We start from the raw sequence: 17,656 nt of genomic DNA on the forward strand, positions 1-17,656 counted from the left end.
CTGTATTTTTCTCTGTACATATGACCATGTTTACATTTCAGTCTGATGTTGTGAATCCAGCATGTGCTTCATAATCTTAAGATATTGTTTATTGAATCACATTAGTATAGACACTTTCAATTTCTGTTTTTGTCCATACAATGCCAGTGAATGGGGTGCAACACGTTCAAGCTCCAAAAACAACATAAAAGCAGCATAAAGGTAATCCATTAGACTCTAGTGGTTTAATCCATGTCTTCTGAAGCGATAAGATCAGTTTGGGTCAGACACTCAATTTAAGGTCTTCATTAAAATCTTCAGCTTATCTTCACTATGTGCATTCATGAGTGAAGCTTGTTCACACGTCCTCATGCTCGACACATGTACTGTATGTGATCATGTGATCTCACTGCTTTCTGTCGGTTAGCATCCAGGAAAAGCACACATAAGCACCATACAGAAAAATAAACCAATTTTCATCTAAATCTAATTTGGAGTGTACAAACAGCATTGTACAGCACATTGTTTTACACTTCTTGTTGTTTTTAAATGTGCTCTAGAAATAAATTGACCTTGATCTTGAACGTAAAATTATGCGTGAGGATGTGTGAACAAGCTTCTGTCGTGAACACACATAGGACAGCTAAACTTTTACTGAATAAAGACTTAAATAACCAAATATTGGTCTGTTTCAAATCAAATCAAATCACTTTATTGTCACACTACCATGTACACAAGTGCAAGAGTAGGTGAAATTCTTGTGTGCAGGTCCGAGCAACATAGCAGTCATGACAGTGACGAGACATATACCAATTACAATAAACAACATACTTACACAACACAATTTACATATCAAATGTACACATACTTACACAGCACAATAATTATTTACAATGTACAGTAGACAATACACACAATATAGAATACACAATATACAATAAGTAAGAGTATATGAAATATATATAAGTAGTTGTATTGAGGAGAAAATGTTGATTGTCCAGTGAGAGATTATAGATGAATAAAGTGCAGTGCTAATTATTGATCCTGATAGATCAAGTGTTCAACAGTCTGACTGCTTGGGGGAAGAAGCCATCATGTAGTCGGCTGGTGCGGGTCCTGATGCTGCGATACCGCCTGCCTGATGGTAGCAGTGAGAACAGACCATGACTCGGGTGGCTGGAGTCTCTGATGATCCTCCGAGCTTTTTTCACACACCGCCTTGTATATATGTCCTGGAGGGAGGGAAGCTCACCTCCGATGATGTTTCTGGCAGTTCGCACCACCCTTTGCAGGGCTTTGCAGGGCTTTGCAGTTGTGGGCGGTGCTATTGCCGTACCAGGCGGTGATGCAGCCAGTCAGGATGCTCTCTACAGTACTGGTGTAGAACCGTGTGAGGATGTGGTGGTTCATTCCAAACTTCCTCAGCCATCTCAGGAAGAAGAGGCGCTGGTGAGCCTTCTTCACAACGGCCTCAGTGTGGACGGACAATGTGAGTTCCTCAGTAATGTGGACACCGAGGAACTTGAAACTGCTGACTCTCTCTACCGGTGCTCCGTTAATGGTGATGGGGTTGTGTTCTCCATCTTTCTTCCTGAAGTCCACTACAAGCTCCTTGGTTTTACTGACGTTGAGGGAGAGGTTGTGCTCCTGACACCAGCGTGTTTCATCATTGTCAGTGATCAGACCTACCACCGTCGTATCGTCAGCAAACTTGATGATGGCATTGGAGCTATGTGTTGCCACACAGTCATGTGTGTATAGTGAATACAGGAGTGGGCTGAGAACACAGCCCTGCGGGGCTCCAGTGTTGAGGGTCAGTGATGAGGAGGTGTTGCTGCCCATTCTAACCACCTGACGTCTGCCTGACAGGAAATCCAGGATCCATCTGCACAGCGAGCCGTTTAAGCCCAGAGCTTCTCATCAAGCTTGGAGGGCACTATGGTGTTGAATGCGGAGCTGTAGTCTACAAACAGCATTCTCACATATGTGTTCCTTTTTTCCAGATGGGAGAGAGCAGTGTGTAGTGTAGATGCAATGGCATCATCAGTAGAGCGTTTGTTGCGGTAAGCAAACTGCAATGGGTCCAAAGAGGTGGGCAGAACAGAGCAGATGTAATCTCTGATTAACCTCTCAAAGCATTTGCTGATGATGGGGGTCAGAGCAACAGGACGCCAGTCATCTAAGCAAGTGATTATAGCTTGCTTCGGTACAGGCACAATGGTTGATGTTTTGAAGCATGTGGGGACTACAGACAGGGAGAGGGACAGATTGAAAATGTCCGTAAACACACCTGCCAGTTGATTCGCACACGCTCTGATGACGCGGCCCGGAATGCCGTCTGGACCCGCGGCTTTACGGATGTTCACCCGTCGGAATGATCGGGTTACATCCACAACAGAGACGGAGAGTGAACCAACCTCTGAAGCGTCAGCCGCGAATGCGCTCTCCGCGAGGGCGGTGTTGTTGTCCTCGAAACGAGCATAAAATGTATTAAGTTCGTCCGGGAGAGATGCAGCGGTGTTCATGGCGGAGTCTTTATTCCGTTTGTAGTCCGTGATGGTATTAATTCCCTGCCACATACTTCTGGAGTCAGTGGTGTTGAACTGACCTTCAAGTTTGTGCCTGTACTGGCATTTGGCTTCACTGATAGAGTTACGGAGGGCATAACTGGCTTGTTTACGCTCCTCCGTGTTAGAAGAATTAAAAGCCGAGGTCCACGCAGTGAGTGCCGCGCGAACATCGCTGTTAACCCATGGTTTCTGGTTGGGGTATCTCCGTATTGTTTTGGTCGGAACAACGTCCTCTACGCACTTCCTGATGAAACACGTTACGCTGTCAGCGTAAACCTCGATGTCATCATCAGAGGCGGACCGGGTCTTGTAGTGCAGAGTCTGATTGGTCCGACCAGCACTGGATCGTTCTGAGGGTGGGTGCTTCCCGTTTCAGTTTCTGCCTGTAAGCGGGCAGAAGGAGAACGGAAGTGTGGTCCGATTTGCCAAATGGGGGGCGGGGGAGGGATTTGTAGCCATCCCGGAGAGTAACAATGGTCTAAAACCCGGTCCCCTCGTGTGTTGAACTTTATGTGTTGGTGGTATTTTGGAGCGATTGTTTTGAAGTTGGCTTTGTTAAAGTCCCCGGCAACAATGAACGCAGCCTCAGGGTGCGCAGTTTCCTGCTCACTTATACTCCCATACAGTTCCCTGAGTGCCCGGTCTGTGTCGGCTTGTGGGGGGGGTGTACACAGCTGTGATGATGACCGCTGTGAATTCCCTCGGTAGCCAGAATGGTCGACACAGAAGCATGATATATTCCAGATCAGGAGAGCAGAAAGACTTGATAAAATGTACGTTCCTCTGATCACACCATGATTTGTTGATCATAAAACACACACCACCACCTCTGCTTTTACCGGAGAGGTCTTTCGCTCTGTCCGCTCGGTGCACGGAAAAGCCCGTGATTTCGATGGCAGAGTCTGGAATCTCCGCAGCCAGCCAGGTTTCTGTAAGGCAGATAACACAGCAATCTCTCGTCTCTCGTTGGAAAGAGATCCGCGCTCTCAGCTCGCAGAGCTTGTTGTCCAGAGACTGAACATTTGCCAGTAGTATACTGGGTAGCGGGGGTCGATTTGCACGCCGGCTCTTTTTCCCCCTTTTCCTTCTGCGTTTACGCGGCCGAGCAGCCCAGACAAAGGGCTCAGCCGGCGTGTTTGTAAACAGCGGGTCGGCATTAAGGAATTTGAAGTCCGGTTTTCGATGTGTAATTGTAGAACCAAATGTCCAAAAGTGTTTGTCTGTCGTAAACAATAAGGCAGACAACATCCAAGACAAAAAAAACAAAGAACTGTAAACAAAACAAACAATAAACCGCAGTGTTGTAACGGAGCTCGCAACGCAGCAGCCATACTCTGCGCCATCTTGAGACATCTTGAGTTTTCTCACCCAAAACTGATCTTATCACTTCAGAAGATATGGATTAAACCACCTGGATTACCTTTATGATGTCTTTATGTCTTTTGAGTGTGAATGTTTGGTCCCCATTGACTTGTATTGTATGGATATATTTACATCTCCATCAAAATATCTTTATTTGTGTTCTGCAGAAGAAAGTCATGCGAGTTTGAGATGGCATGAGGGGGAGTAAATCATGAGAGAATTATCATTTTTGGGGAGAACTATTCCTTTAACACAATCCTTCATGAATTTCAAGTGTTATTGCTTTTGACTCGTGTTATGTTATAAAACTGACACATGTAATGACACCTGACCTCACTGGTGTACGGTCATGATGTGTGTGAATTACACAGTGATTGTCAACAAATGTACATAACACATGTATATATGCATGACAGTGACATATAATCAGTATTGATCCATTTGATAACATTTCTTTTAACTGTTGTGTTATTTTTAACACTGGATTCTTTCTAATCGCCCCTCAGACTGTGATGGACACGTTCATACTGTCAGTCAACATGATAGTCCTCACCTCACATCAGCACAAGGATCTCCTGAACTGAAGTTAAGTGGACGACCCATTGACGCATCACTCTTCATGGACACACAGCTGGATTCAGGAGATTCTCCATGAATGACACTAAAACACAACAACAATTAAACACTGTTGTAAAACTCTCACAAACACTCTTTTCCTCTCATCGGTGTCTCAGCTTTACTTTTTTCAGTATTTCTCTCTCTTCTCCAAAAGAGGTCAAATCTTCTTTTTCAGTCACAGGTCACTTAGAGAAATTGACTACTGAGAATATTTGTATTTAGGGCAAGAGAAAGCAGCACACTGGAGATTACTGTGCACACAGTCCTAACATGAGACTTCTGAAATACACCAGCTGAACATGGATGATTCTCACACACCTTGTACATTTATGGAAGACAATAATAATAATGACACAAATATATTAATGTATTCATTTTAAAAGGCAGATTGTCATGGTTACACACAGTAACAGTTTGGTAATGTTTAATGCACAGTCCTAGTTCAACATTCAGGATTCTCACTTCTGCTTATTTAAAGAAGATTGTGGCAGGGCGGACCCTAATCAGGCTAATTAACCCTTGAGAGGAATAAAGACCGACCGGAGATGGCAGTGTGACAGAGAGAGAGTGATTTACGGGCAGCTGTCTGACACCTGTGTGTGTCTTTTTGGTTCAATTTATTATTAAACTATTATTTATATTGTCAAGCCGGTTCTTGCATCCTCCTTTCCATTAGGAGGAGGGATGCGCCATAGTTGAGTTCTCAGAGCTACCATCCACCCCAACGGAGCAGCTGCGGCCATCTTCTGGGGGACGGAGGAGCCTGAGAGTGGACGAAAGGCCAAGTATTGTGTTGGATCGGAGTCAGCCGCAGCATACACATTACTCAAATGCCAGGTTCTCATCCTCCCCAGACACGGGTGCAACTTATGGCAAATAATTTGCCCCATTTGTCGCCTCTTACGATCAGCAAGGGGGTGCTAGGGACCTATTCTACCCCGGGTCCCCACAGGGGGATCACATGTATATATGCATACCAGTGACATATAATCAGTATTGATCCATTTGATAATATTTCGTTTAACTGTTGTTATTTTTTCCACTGGATTCTTTCTAATCGCCCCTCAGACTGTGATGTACACGTTCATACTGTCAGTCAACATGAGAGTCCTCACCTCACATCAGCACAAGGAGCTCCTGAACTGAACTGAGGTGGATTACCCATTGACGCATCACTCTTCATGGACACACAGCTGGATTCAGGAGATTCTCCATGAATGACACTAAAACTGCAAATAATCAGAGTTTAGTTCATGTGATTTATCAGTTATCTTGATGTAGTGACTCAAGAGGTTCTTTAAATCTAATATGAAGCTTCTGAAATACATATTTTTCAGGTCATTGCGGTTACAGTACCCTGTGTTTTTAATAATTATTATTGTTGTTTGCCTCCACCGGTTCCCTCCCAGATTCAGTAAGGTTGGGATGACCTGCTGGCAGATGCAGTTTCATCTTCTATATACAATGTGACTGAATCAAACCATCTCACTTTACCCTAAAGCTGTTTTCACATGTTTCTACTTGAGATAATCCAGTTGGAGTGTTTTTATACTGTAGTGTTGTGCAGCATATCAGAAATATCTATCAGTGTATTTTATTAAACCATTGAAATCCTCTGACCTCTTGACCTTCCCTGTGTCTGTCTGTCCACTGAGATCCTTTGTGGAGTCCATGACATCATCTGAACAGTCCACTGAACACCTGTCAACAAATGGGACATCATCTATATTCAGGTCAATCAAATCAGTAACATTTCAGTTAGGGGTGACCATAATCTGGTTTTCCAAAAAAAAAAAAGGAGGACACCTTATTTTTTGCCAGGTGGGTGGTAAATAGGGTTTCCAACATTCTTTTGAATATCCATGTACTAAAATAAAATATTTGATGCCATGAGTGTACCTTCATTTACTATTATTTTAAATGGACATGGAAAATGAAGCATTGTGATAACAATTTTACCTGGTCGCAAAAAGAAGTTCTTTAATTTACCTGATGAACTTTCACCTTTTGCTGACCCTTAATGCTCAGCAGAGCTGATGTATACTTCTAAATCACTTGCACCTTTATTAGCAACTGACACATAAGTGCAGCTTTACATTCAAAAGAATGTTGAAAATTATTTATGTTATGCTAATAGTGTCTTTTTCACTGTATTTAAGTTTGCATTCATAGTACACGGCTCCAGACAAACTTATTTTACTAGGAGCACTGTAAATATTAACTGAACATTTTAGGAGTACAGGCAGAAAATGTAGGGGCGCACACCTTAAATCAACCTGCAATGCCATTATTCACATTTTCCTCATTTTAACTGTATTTCTGATAAATGTTTTGATAATAAAGAAATTACATTGTGCTGTTTTATTTTAGATCACGGTCACATATTAACTGAAGCCCCTCCTCCTGTCCTTTTCTGGAAGAGAATGGGGAATATTCGCGCGAACGCGAGATTAAACTCACATTTATAATCCAGCGGTCAAACTATAATAACAAAATATTAGGCTTGTTTGAGATGCGCCTTGCCTCGCCTGAAATGTAGGTGAGAGTAGGCGGCTGCAGTGAGGGGAGGAGTGAAAAAAGTGCAGGCAAGCCGGACACTTCCTGAATCTCGCTGTGTTGTGGACTGCAAACGTCAGCAATGGAAGAGATCGCGTTCTTTATCGCAGACGAAGTGGATGCAATTGAAATGCCACTGTTTACACGAAGATGGTTATGATGAGGAGAATCACCGAAGGTGAACAGTGCTCATTACTTAAAATGCCTTACCTTGTTTCTGTTCTGCATTTCTCACTTGTTGCATTATATATGCTGCATATTTTTTTATCTGTAAAAAGGAATTTCAATCAATAAAATTAAATTAATTCCATCATCAAACAAGCCTATTTTCTTCGCGTTGTGTGTGACGCACAATTACGGACGATGCGTGTGACGCCACACGAGTGTAGATGACGTCACCACACGGTTGACTCACTCACGGACCCAACTCCTCGTTTTTCAACGTGAAATTAAAAAAATTAAAATAATAATAAATGTCGTCAAATTTGAAGGTCGCACATTTGCGAGTAGTCGAAAAAAAAAAATACTGTCTCAAATAATAGTCGCAAACATTTGGTTGCAGTCGAGTCCTGTAGTAACTTTTGAACACTATTAAGCTGCGTACACACTGCCAGCGACTTTATCGCTGCAGGTCGCCAGTGGCTGGCGGTGAAGTCGCTAGTGGGTGTTCCCACTACTGGTTGCCTAGTAACGTTTATAAATGACATTCACGGATGTCATTCCATTGCTGTTGACAGCGAATCTCTTTTCTTGCCACTAAAAACAAACATTTTGGAGGGAAAAGACTAAATATAAATGGAATCAGTACATAAAATGCTTTATATCAAAGATGAGCGAGAAACAAGGCGTGCTGTTTGCCAGAGCGGCTGTTCTGCGGCGAAAATGCAAATGTCGGTCTGTCTGGGTCCATAAAATCCCCGCGATCTCAGATACACCTTTCCACGCAGTATTTTTCTTTAAAATGTCCTTGTACGTGGGAAGAGACATATCATAGAGCACTGGAAAATTTCTAACAGCAAGAATTAGCCTTTCATCCATCTTTCCGTTACTGCAGGAGCTGAGAGAAAGAGAGAAGGATCACGTGAGCTCTCCCGTCGTCTCTCCTATTGGCTGTCGCTTCCGTTAGTCGCTCCAAAGTTGAACTTTTCTCAACTTTGTCGCGTCGCTGGACACGCCCACATCTAGCGCCAACGGTCGCGACAGCTCGTGTCGCCGGAAGTCGCTGTGCTCACATTGAAAATGAATGGTATTGAGTCGCTGTCGCGCGCGATGTCGCTGGCATGCACCTTTATCTCTCTTGAGTTTCGGTTTGTTTTGCAGCAGTTCAGTACTCACCTGTCAAGAGCTGTTGATGTTCACTTCCTGTTTACTGACTAGAATATCACCTACAAAATACTTCATCAATTGATTTATTGTTTCAGACAATTCAGTGCAGCACAAACTGTCGAACTTTTTCTATTTTTCTCTCGTCGTGTAATTTCCTGCTCGAGTCATAAAATGTCTGCTGATTTAATAGTTTCTCTTTCACCTGAGGAGGAGGAGTCTGAAAACAGACAAACAACATTTAAAGCCAGTGCTCGAATTGAGTCAAGTCTTATGGGGGGTCCCCAAGTTTTTTTTTATGGGGCGGAGGGGGTGGATGTAGGTTTAGTCTTGCAATATACACTTTATACAAAATATACAATATATTTGATCATAATATGCATTTTTTATGATTCTCTTACAGAATATCTTATTTATTAAAAACGCTTGATAAAGAATTATATAGGCTATATATATATATATATATATATATAATTATTCTTTTAAATTACTTAAAGTAATACTGGATTTAGAGGGCAGCAGACCCAAAACAGCAACTATGGCAAATATACCAGGGCACTACATATAAGGCTCTTGAAGACCCGTAAAAGCAAGTAACTTCAAAATACATTGAAATGTCTCAAAAACAGTAAAAAGCTGTTATCACTGCATTTGTGCATCATTACTCCAGTCTTCAGTGTCACATGATCCGTCAGAAATCACTCTAATATGATGATCTGATGATCAAACGTTTATGTAATAAACATTTATTTTATTTTTCAGGATTTTTTGATCAATAGAAAGTTCAAAAGAACAGTTTCTATTTTAAATAGAATCTTTTGTTACGTTATAAATGTCTTTACTGTCACTTATGATCAATTTAATGCAACCATACTGAATAAAAGTATTTATTTCTTTCCCAACATTTTTTAAAAATACATTCTTACTGACCACAAGCTTTTAAATGGTAGTGTATAATGCTACAAAAGTTTATATTTCAGATCTGAAGGATCATGTGATGAAGACTGGAGAAACGATGGTGAAAATTCAGCTTTGATCACAGAAATAAATGATATTTTATTGTATTATTATTTTAAATTGTAATAATATTTCATAAAATTACTGTTTTTACTGTATTTTGCATCAAATCAATGCAGGCTTGGTGAGCAGAAGAGACTCTTGAACAGTAGTGTACATCCAACAGAATGATTCTAGCTTTTTTTACCAATGTAGTTTTTACCCTAAAAACAACTGGATGATTAATGTGGATTATGTGACACTGTGATAATAATGTTTGTTCCAAAAGACTTTAAAGATTAAATGATTAAATGGATGAAACTTGTTTATTAGATATTAAACATATAGATTGTGACAAAACAGGCTGTCAGTCTGTGTGTTAGTGGGGATTTTTCAACTATTTCAGCACATGCGATTTTTACATAGTTACGTCCAGTAGGTGGCGGAAAAGCACTGTTATGAGTGAGTAAGTCAGCAACTATTCAACGACCATTTCAGTGAAAAAGGCTGCTTTATTCAGAAACAAACAATGCCATGGCAATCAATGTCAATTATTGCTATTTCAAGAGTGAATCCCGCATAAATGCGTATGTAATTCCCGAAACTTTGTGTTTACGTGGCCATTGGTCCTGGCTGGCAGCATGAAAAACAAGTTTTATACAAATTCTGAATGGAAATGAGAAAGCATAGAAAGCACACAACGATCGCTCCCTTTACTAAAAAGCTGTTATCCATCTCCGTCGAGATCTCTAGCACTCCCGTAGAACCAGGACTATTAATAATGAAAAAAATAGTAACTTAAGCCTAAATGTTTCCAATTTACGCAAGGAATACAAAAGCCCCGATATGGTGTGGGTAGATATAAAGTAGAAAGGTATATATAGAGAGACAATTACCCCTCAAAAAAGTCGGTAAGAAGCTTTCTCTTCCCGACCTCGAGTGGAGGTTTATTTTTCTCCATTTTTTTAAAAGTTAAAATTAGCGTCAACGGAGCGGCGCCAATCAAACAGTCCTGTCAGTCAACGATGTCATGCGCACAGCACTCTTTAGATGTGGGGCGGGGCGTTTACATTTTAAAGAGACATGGCAACTAGCCAACTTTTAAAAAATTATTGTAAATAATCAATTCACGAAATTTACCGTATCCATTGCATGCATTTAATCAGATTTGTTATTTTTTTTTACTAAAATAAAAATATCTGAGGGACCCCCCTAATTCTATTTTTTACTTCTTATGGGGGGTCCCTAATACCTTATGGGGGGTCCCGGATCCCCCCAGCCCCCGCTCAATTCGAGCACTGTTTAAAGCTGCAGCAGAGGTCTGTAACATGAAGGTCTCTGAATGAACTCAGGGTTTCAGGTTGACAAATTCAATCCAATCAGGTTTAATTGTATCATGATGCAGCTCATCAACTTTCTCTCGCTGTGTCTCGTTTGGAAGGATGTGGCCTCCGGAGGTCATTTATAGGCCGCATACGTCATCAAGGCTTGTTGTCATGAGGATGGGAGTTCACATAAGACATCTAGCGAGTGAACAAAAGGGTTTTGTACTAAGTGAAGGACATTTGTTTAGTTTATTAAGTGAACTACAGGCCAGATTCCCTCTTCAATAATCAATAATACATAGAGATTTATATCTGGATAAAACACATCTGTTATTCCAAATGGGGTCCTATGTGGGGTAAAGTTGTGATTATATAATAACTTCCAATAGAGCAAAATCTCTCGGTGAAAAGATCATTTGACTGGAAGTTTTGAAATAATAAAGTCACATTTTAATAGGAAATCAATTCCACCCAATCTCCGAAATATACCTTTGGGAATGCAAAACCAAAAACTTTTATATAATTTATTTATATATTATAAACCATTTAATCTTCAACATGCCATTTATACACTGAAAATCAAAGGCTTGTAATCCACCATTCTCATCATTTGTGTAAGTTGTGCTCTCTTAATGTAATTACACGCTTTAATGAACATTAATTTGATTAATGGTCTTAATAGCTCTATTGGAAATAGAGAGACCAGGTGCAGGTAAATACACCTGCAAGACTCTCATGTTAGTTCAATAAATCCTTCCAAAAATAAATCCCTTTGCATCCATACATCAAATCCACCATTGCATTCATTCCTATATTCCAGATATTTAGTTTCTCCTTGACAGCTTCATTCTTGGGAATGTGCATAAATATTCCACATTGGATTTGACTGGGATATTATATGCAGTTTCAAGGGAGCATTCATGTATTGTGATAATTTCACATTTATCAATATTATGTTTTAAACCTGAAAATGTGGAAAATAATTAATTATTTCAATTGCTTTGAGAATCTGATCAAGAGCTCTTAAAAATAAAGTTGTGTCGTCCGTCAATGGACTAATCACAATTTGATGTCCAAACACATTTAGTCTTTCAATATTTGAATGTTTTATAAGGATGACCAACATCTCTGTAGCCATGGAGAGAATGAACAAATAACATTTGAATTATGTTAAGATCGCGACTAACAGGTCAGATAAAATGTTGTCCATGGCCAGTTAAGACTGAAAGTGTTCGTATACGTTTAAAAAGCGACACAGCGCAACAAATACAACAGAACACGTGTCTCGTGGGACGTTTTAAAAAGTTTCAAATCTTTTCGCGTGACACGGTGTCATGATAACACGGCCATAGAGCTTCCGTAGAGGAAGACGCTCATTATCTGATGTCGATTCGAATATGGATCTAAACATCATAGTAACTTTTTACTTTTATCTGGAATTTCAACAGAAGGAGATTCTACAGGCGCTAACCTGCCAACATGGCATTACGGGTTGTAGAAGTCATGTGACACATTTTATGGGACGACTTTAACAGATATCTATTCGTATGTGCTTTTGTCATTGTTTTTTAAGGATGAACTTGATAGATTTGTCCAGATGTGGAACGCGCACAAAATCCGACCTCAAGGGAACATGACGGCTCCTTGTGTGACTCCAGCCATAATGTATATGACCCCTCATCTTTATGGATCAGATGACATCTGTTCCAGTGTGATGCTTGGATGTTCAGAACTGCCAGGAGGAGTGTCACGTGATGACGTACCCATGTGATGAGAGCTTGATCTTCATCCTCCAGAGGATGCAGAGGAGGGCAGAAACCTGTACATTAGGCTTCGACAGGAGAAACTAAATTTACTGTCATTTTGAATTTCATGTTTGATTTCACTTGCATTTTATGCTTCTATTTCATTATTCTCTTCACTTCAGTATCTAATTATTTTAAGTTCACTTACACTATAAACTAAACAGCAACCAACTTTTCCCTTAACAATAAACATATTATTTATACGTGTATAGTTCATGTAAAATGATGTCTTACGTGTTCATTTATTTAAATAAAATTCACAGGTAGATCTCAATTTAATGAAAAACAAACAACTTTTTCAGACTTTTATTGCAAACTTAACAGAACTGGACCTTGGACCAGAAATTATTAAACAAAACTATTACAAATAACTTTCTTTAAATACAAACACAACATTGCAGATCTTTGAAACCTTTGGCCAGAATTCTGCCCATGGTCTTCCACTCTTCTTCTTGCCACTTTGGTGACAGCAAAGGAACCCTCATATCTTCCCCCTCAGCAGCAATAGCAAAAACTGTTGTCCAGAAGGCAGAGTAGTCATCTCTGGATACACATTGGGCATCAGCCCCCATCTCATCAATGAACGTGAAAGTCAGGGGACAGGTGATGATAATGTTTTCATCTTTAAAGTGTTTTCTGATATTGAACGCTTAAATGTCTTTGATAGCCAAATATTTATAAGTCAGCTGGCTGAGGACACAACCTTGTTTCTAAAATATGTTGAGCAGGTCCCAAAGGCCATTGAAATTATTGCCTCATTCTCAAAAGCATCTGGTTTACAATTGAACTTGAAAAAGTGTGAGTTATTAACTATAAATGACTGCCATCTTGAGGCTGCATATGGCATCCCTATTAAAACTACTGTCAAATACTTGTGTACATAAAACAAAATAAACTAAATTAAGTGAAACCTTAAATGTATGGAACAAAATGGATGAATGTAAATCAAGATTAGACAGATGGTTAAATAGAGATCTTTCTCTTATTGGCTGCATCTATTTAACCAAAATTGAAAGCCTTTCAAGATGTATTTACCAACTTATTCTCTGTCTATCTCCAACAAAGCTACTAAACCCATCAATAAATTAAACTAGGATTACATTTGGAAAAGAAAACCTCATTATTTGAAAAAAGTGACTATAGTGAAAGACTATGAAGATGGTGGGCTACAAGACATTGACTTTGTCTGTATAAATGGAAGCTTAAAGACTAAATGGTTAAGATCCTTTCTAGTAAACAGTAACAGCTTTTGGTATTGTGTTCCCGGGGAGTTGTTTAGAAGGATTGGAGGTATTGATTTCCTTTTACACTGTGACTTTGATGTTCAAAACTACCTATAAAACTGTCTGCACTCCATTCACAAGCACTGCTGTATTGGAAACTACTGTACAAACATCATTTTACACCCCATGATGTTCCCATCTGGAACTGCAGATTCATTTATTTTAGTCCTTATATTTCAAGGATGCAAAACAACATTTGGTCTGTCACCCATTTACTAGACAATTATGGAAATGTTTTATCTTTGAAAAACTTGGTACAAAATGTAATTTCAGTGCAAGCGTAAACACTATGATCAGGTTGTCCAAAGCACGGATCACTTGTTTTTCTTCTGCTCTTACAGTAACACGTTCTGGTGTGACATGTGTGATTGTCTGGAGCCTCATCTCCAGTCTCCCTCCACTTTCACTAGAGATAACATCACATTTGAAGGACAAAAACTACAAAGTTCTAAAAAATACTTATATTTTAATAATTATCTTGGGTAAATGTTTAATCCACAAATGTAAATGTTTTAAAACACAGCCTCTATTACTGTCTTCACAAAAGAATTTGCATTTTACCACAAATCTCTTGTTTGTGGAGATGAAAACCGCGGTTAAAATTAACCGAAGCCCCTTAACCATTTCTCTTTTTTAAGCATTATGTTTTATCCTGCGTGCTCCGTTTCTTATAAGCTTCGATGTCTGTGGTGACCTTTCATTCTGCCAAATACTGTTGTACAATTGATATCTCCAATAAAAGCATACTTGTACTACACAACTTTCTCCAGAGAGAGTATCGTAGAAGAACTCTTATGACATGAGCGCCCTCTAGTGGCTACTATAAAACTTACAGTCAAACAAACTTTTTTTATTGCAATTTTAACAACGGAGAATACAATAACACACAAACAATCTTTCAGACAGCAAACAAGTTATGTCTCAATAGTCAACAAGAGAAATTATATAAAAAGTATAATTAACCTATTGAAAAATATTTTCTAAAAAATGAAAAGAGGAAAAAAAAAGTGAGGAGGGCGGCACATAGATAATAAAAACATATTACAAAATAATATTAAACATGGGTATGTTGGGAGGCTTCACGCTATTCTCCTCGGCATCCACGCACAACTCACCACACGCCCCACTGAGAGCGAGAACCACATTATAGTGACCATGAGGTTACCCCATGTGACTCTACCCTCCCTAGCAACCGGGCCAATTTGGTTGCTTAGGAGACCTGGCTGGAGTCACTCAGCACACCCTGGATTCAAACTCGCGACTCCAGGTGTGATAGTCAGCGTCAGTACACGCTGAGATACTCAGACCCTCAAAGTCCTGGAAGATTTAGTACATTCATAGTCAGTCACTTGCATGATTTGTAAATCAGTTCATTACACTTGGACCACCTACAATTAACCCAATCTGAAAATTCTCTCATCATTTACTCGCCCTCATGCCAAAGAAAGAAAGTCAAACACATCTGGGATGGCATGAGGGTGAGTAAATGATGAGAGAATTCTATTTTTTGGGTGAACTGTCCCTTTAAATGTTTATGAAATAATAATAAAAAATATATATATTATGAAAAACTGTGCAAATATGGGCATGATTCTACAATTTGAACAAAGTTGATTTTCTACTGTTCATTGTGTTTTGTTATTATCTTCATGTTGTGGATCCTGCAGTCACTGAATCAGACATGGAGAGTCTCAGATGTGCATAACTAACATAATAATTGGTATCATGATGCAGCTCATCAACTTTCACTGTCAACTCAGGCTTCGATTCTGACTTTAAAATTAGATTAAGCGCTTGTGCACATGAATGAGTGACGTTTGCTGCACACAACCCTCACGTGAGAGAACGCGATTCACTTCTCGCGAGACGGTGCAAAACTGTAATAAATAAATAAAAATAGTTCAATAAAAAACATATAAAATTTACACTGCTCAAGAGAAATCATGATGACTTAAAATATGATTTAAAATATGATTTACACTAAGGTGTCAAGACATCCCCAGAAATGTCGCAAATATACGGCAAAAAGTCCGATCAAACAGCCCGCGGAGTACCAGAGCAATGATGTAGTGATTATTTTCACCACCAGAGGGGGCGTAGAGCTACACTGAGTACTTGGTCACGCGCCGCTGCTTTAGTCATGAAGAAATTACGACGAGACTTGAGACAACATCATCAAGTTATCATCAAATATCAAAAGAGACAAAGTTATCGGGTTCAAGGTACTAACTACTCATGTTAAATTAAAGTAATACTATGTGTATGTACTATAACAGGCCCTGAACAGGGTGCGGGATTGTTTTGCACACAATTTTAAAATTTACCTCAAAAAGTTCCGTCGTCACAACGCAGAATTCCCGCACACATCTACCACGTGTGTGAAAGTACACAGAGATATGAACAAATTAAAATAATATTCTTTAAACAATTGCACTTGCAGCTATTACATTTGCAAAAAGGACATCTGTGTTCCAAAAGAGCCTAAAATGTCAAATAATAAGCCTATTTAGGGATGGTGAAGGTCCATTTCCAAAAGCACAAACATTATAAGAGATTTTAAAAGTTGTAATTACTGGTTGTAATGACTGTACAGTATGTTCACAGTTTGTTCAAATGAAAATATTAAATACAATTAGAAAATGTTAAATATGGTAATTTCAGTATGATTTGTCATGTTTTCATATTTGTTATATTTTTGTAATGTTATTGAATTTTGTCATAATGTAAAACTGTTTTGATGGTTTTGCTGTTTGCAATGGTTACTATTCACTATTTTTCATAGTGTGAGTTTTGGTAAATTGTATTAAAACCAGTTTGGATCAGTTTGACCTGGAAACATAATAATTATTAATTACAATAGTTTAATACTCATTAATAATAACAAGTACAATATTGTATAACTTTGTGCCCCTGCCACCCTATTGTTTTATATTTGTTACCACCCTGTATTCCCTCACCCCACCCCCACGGGCCCTGATATAGTACATAGTGTATGCTGAAGGAAATGTTACATGAACTGCTGCAAACTAATTATTAATGTGATCAAATATTTAAAACAGCTGGTATATCAATGCGTAAGTTAATTAATATCTGCCCACAACAAGAACACACAGAATTATTCACCCCTTTCCAAAGCAAACTTGAGCTTTTAATATTTAAAAAATTATTATGTTTTTGCAGGTATCATATTAATCCATTTTACTGGCTGTTTTATAGATTGCCTAATATATTATGTTTATATTTTCAAATTTTTTTTTTGCTATGGCTAAAGAGGGTAAATGAAAAGCAATATTCATTTGAACTAAAATACACTATCTGCTGAAAATCTACATTTAGATTCTCAAATCAATCATTTATCATGAAGAGTCAATTTTGTGGATTTCTCAGATTTATGAGACACAGAGGAGTGACTTGATTGGTCAGGGATGTCATTTTACTGACAGGTGATTGGTCCATTTTACTGACAGCTGATTGGTTCTGCATCCCAAAAGTTTCAGTAAGACCGTCTTCATTTCATTACATGACTCACATGAACGCACCAATAAATAATTATTAAAAGATGTACACTTGTAAAGTTGTAGAAAATGGTGTAAATTGTATTGAAACACAGACAGTACTTCAGGATGCATCTGAACCGGCTCAGAAAGGAAGAGTGGGTGAATATTCAGAGGAAGTCTGGTCACATTTCACACACAGTCCAAAAGAGGCAACGAGTTGTGAGATGTCTTACAGGTAACCTTTTAATGACTAGATGAATCTTTCAAAACTGTGATGAAATCTGATAAACTGGGTCACTTTAGACATTGATGTCACTGACAAAAAGTCTTCTAATTGACATT

General features: G+C 39.0%; 1 protein-coding gene across 1 annotated transcript in view; it reads right to left on the minus strand.

The window, feature by feature from the left end:
• LOC127652414 (NACHT, LRR and PYD domains-containing protein 3-like) overlaps positions 1-8,316 on the minus strand; it is a 252,794-nt gene extending 244,478 nt beyond the window's left edge. Inside the window, 3 exon segments of the mRNA XM_052138536.1 lie at positions 5,645-5,758; positions 6,150-6,230; positions 7,894-8,316. Coding sequence (XP_051994496.1) covers positions 5,645-5,758; positions 6,150-6,230; positions 7,894-8,123 — 425 coding nt within the window. The 5' untranslated portion in view covers positions 8,124-8,316.
• Between the last annotated feature and the right edge of the window lie 9,340 nt (positions 8,317-17,656).

Source organism: Xyrauchen texanus, chromosome 12 (assembly GCF_025860055.1).
Source record: "Xyrauchen texanus isolate HMW12.3.18 chromosome 12, RBS_HiC_50CHRs, whole genome shotgun sequence".
NCBI classification, from domain to species: Eukaryota; Metazoa; Chordata; class Actinopteri; order Cypriniformes; family Catostomidae; genus Xyrauchen; species Xyrauchen texanus.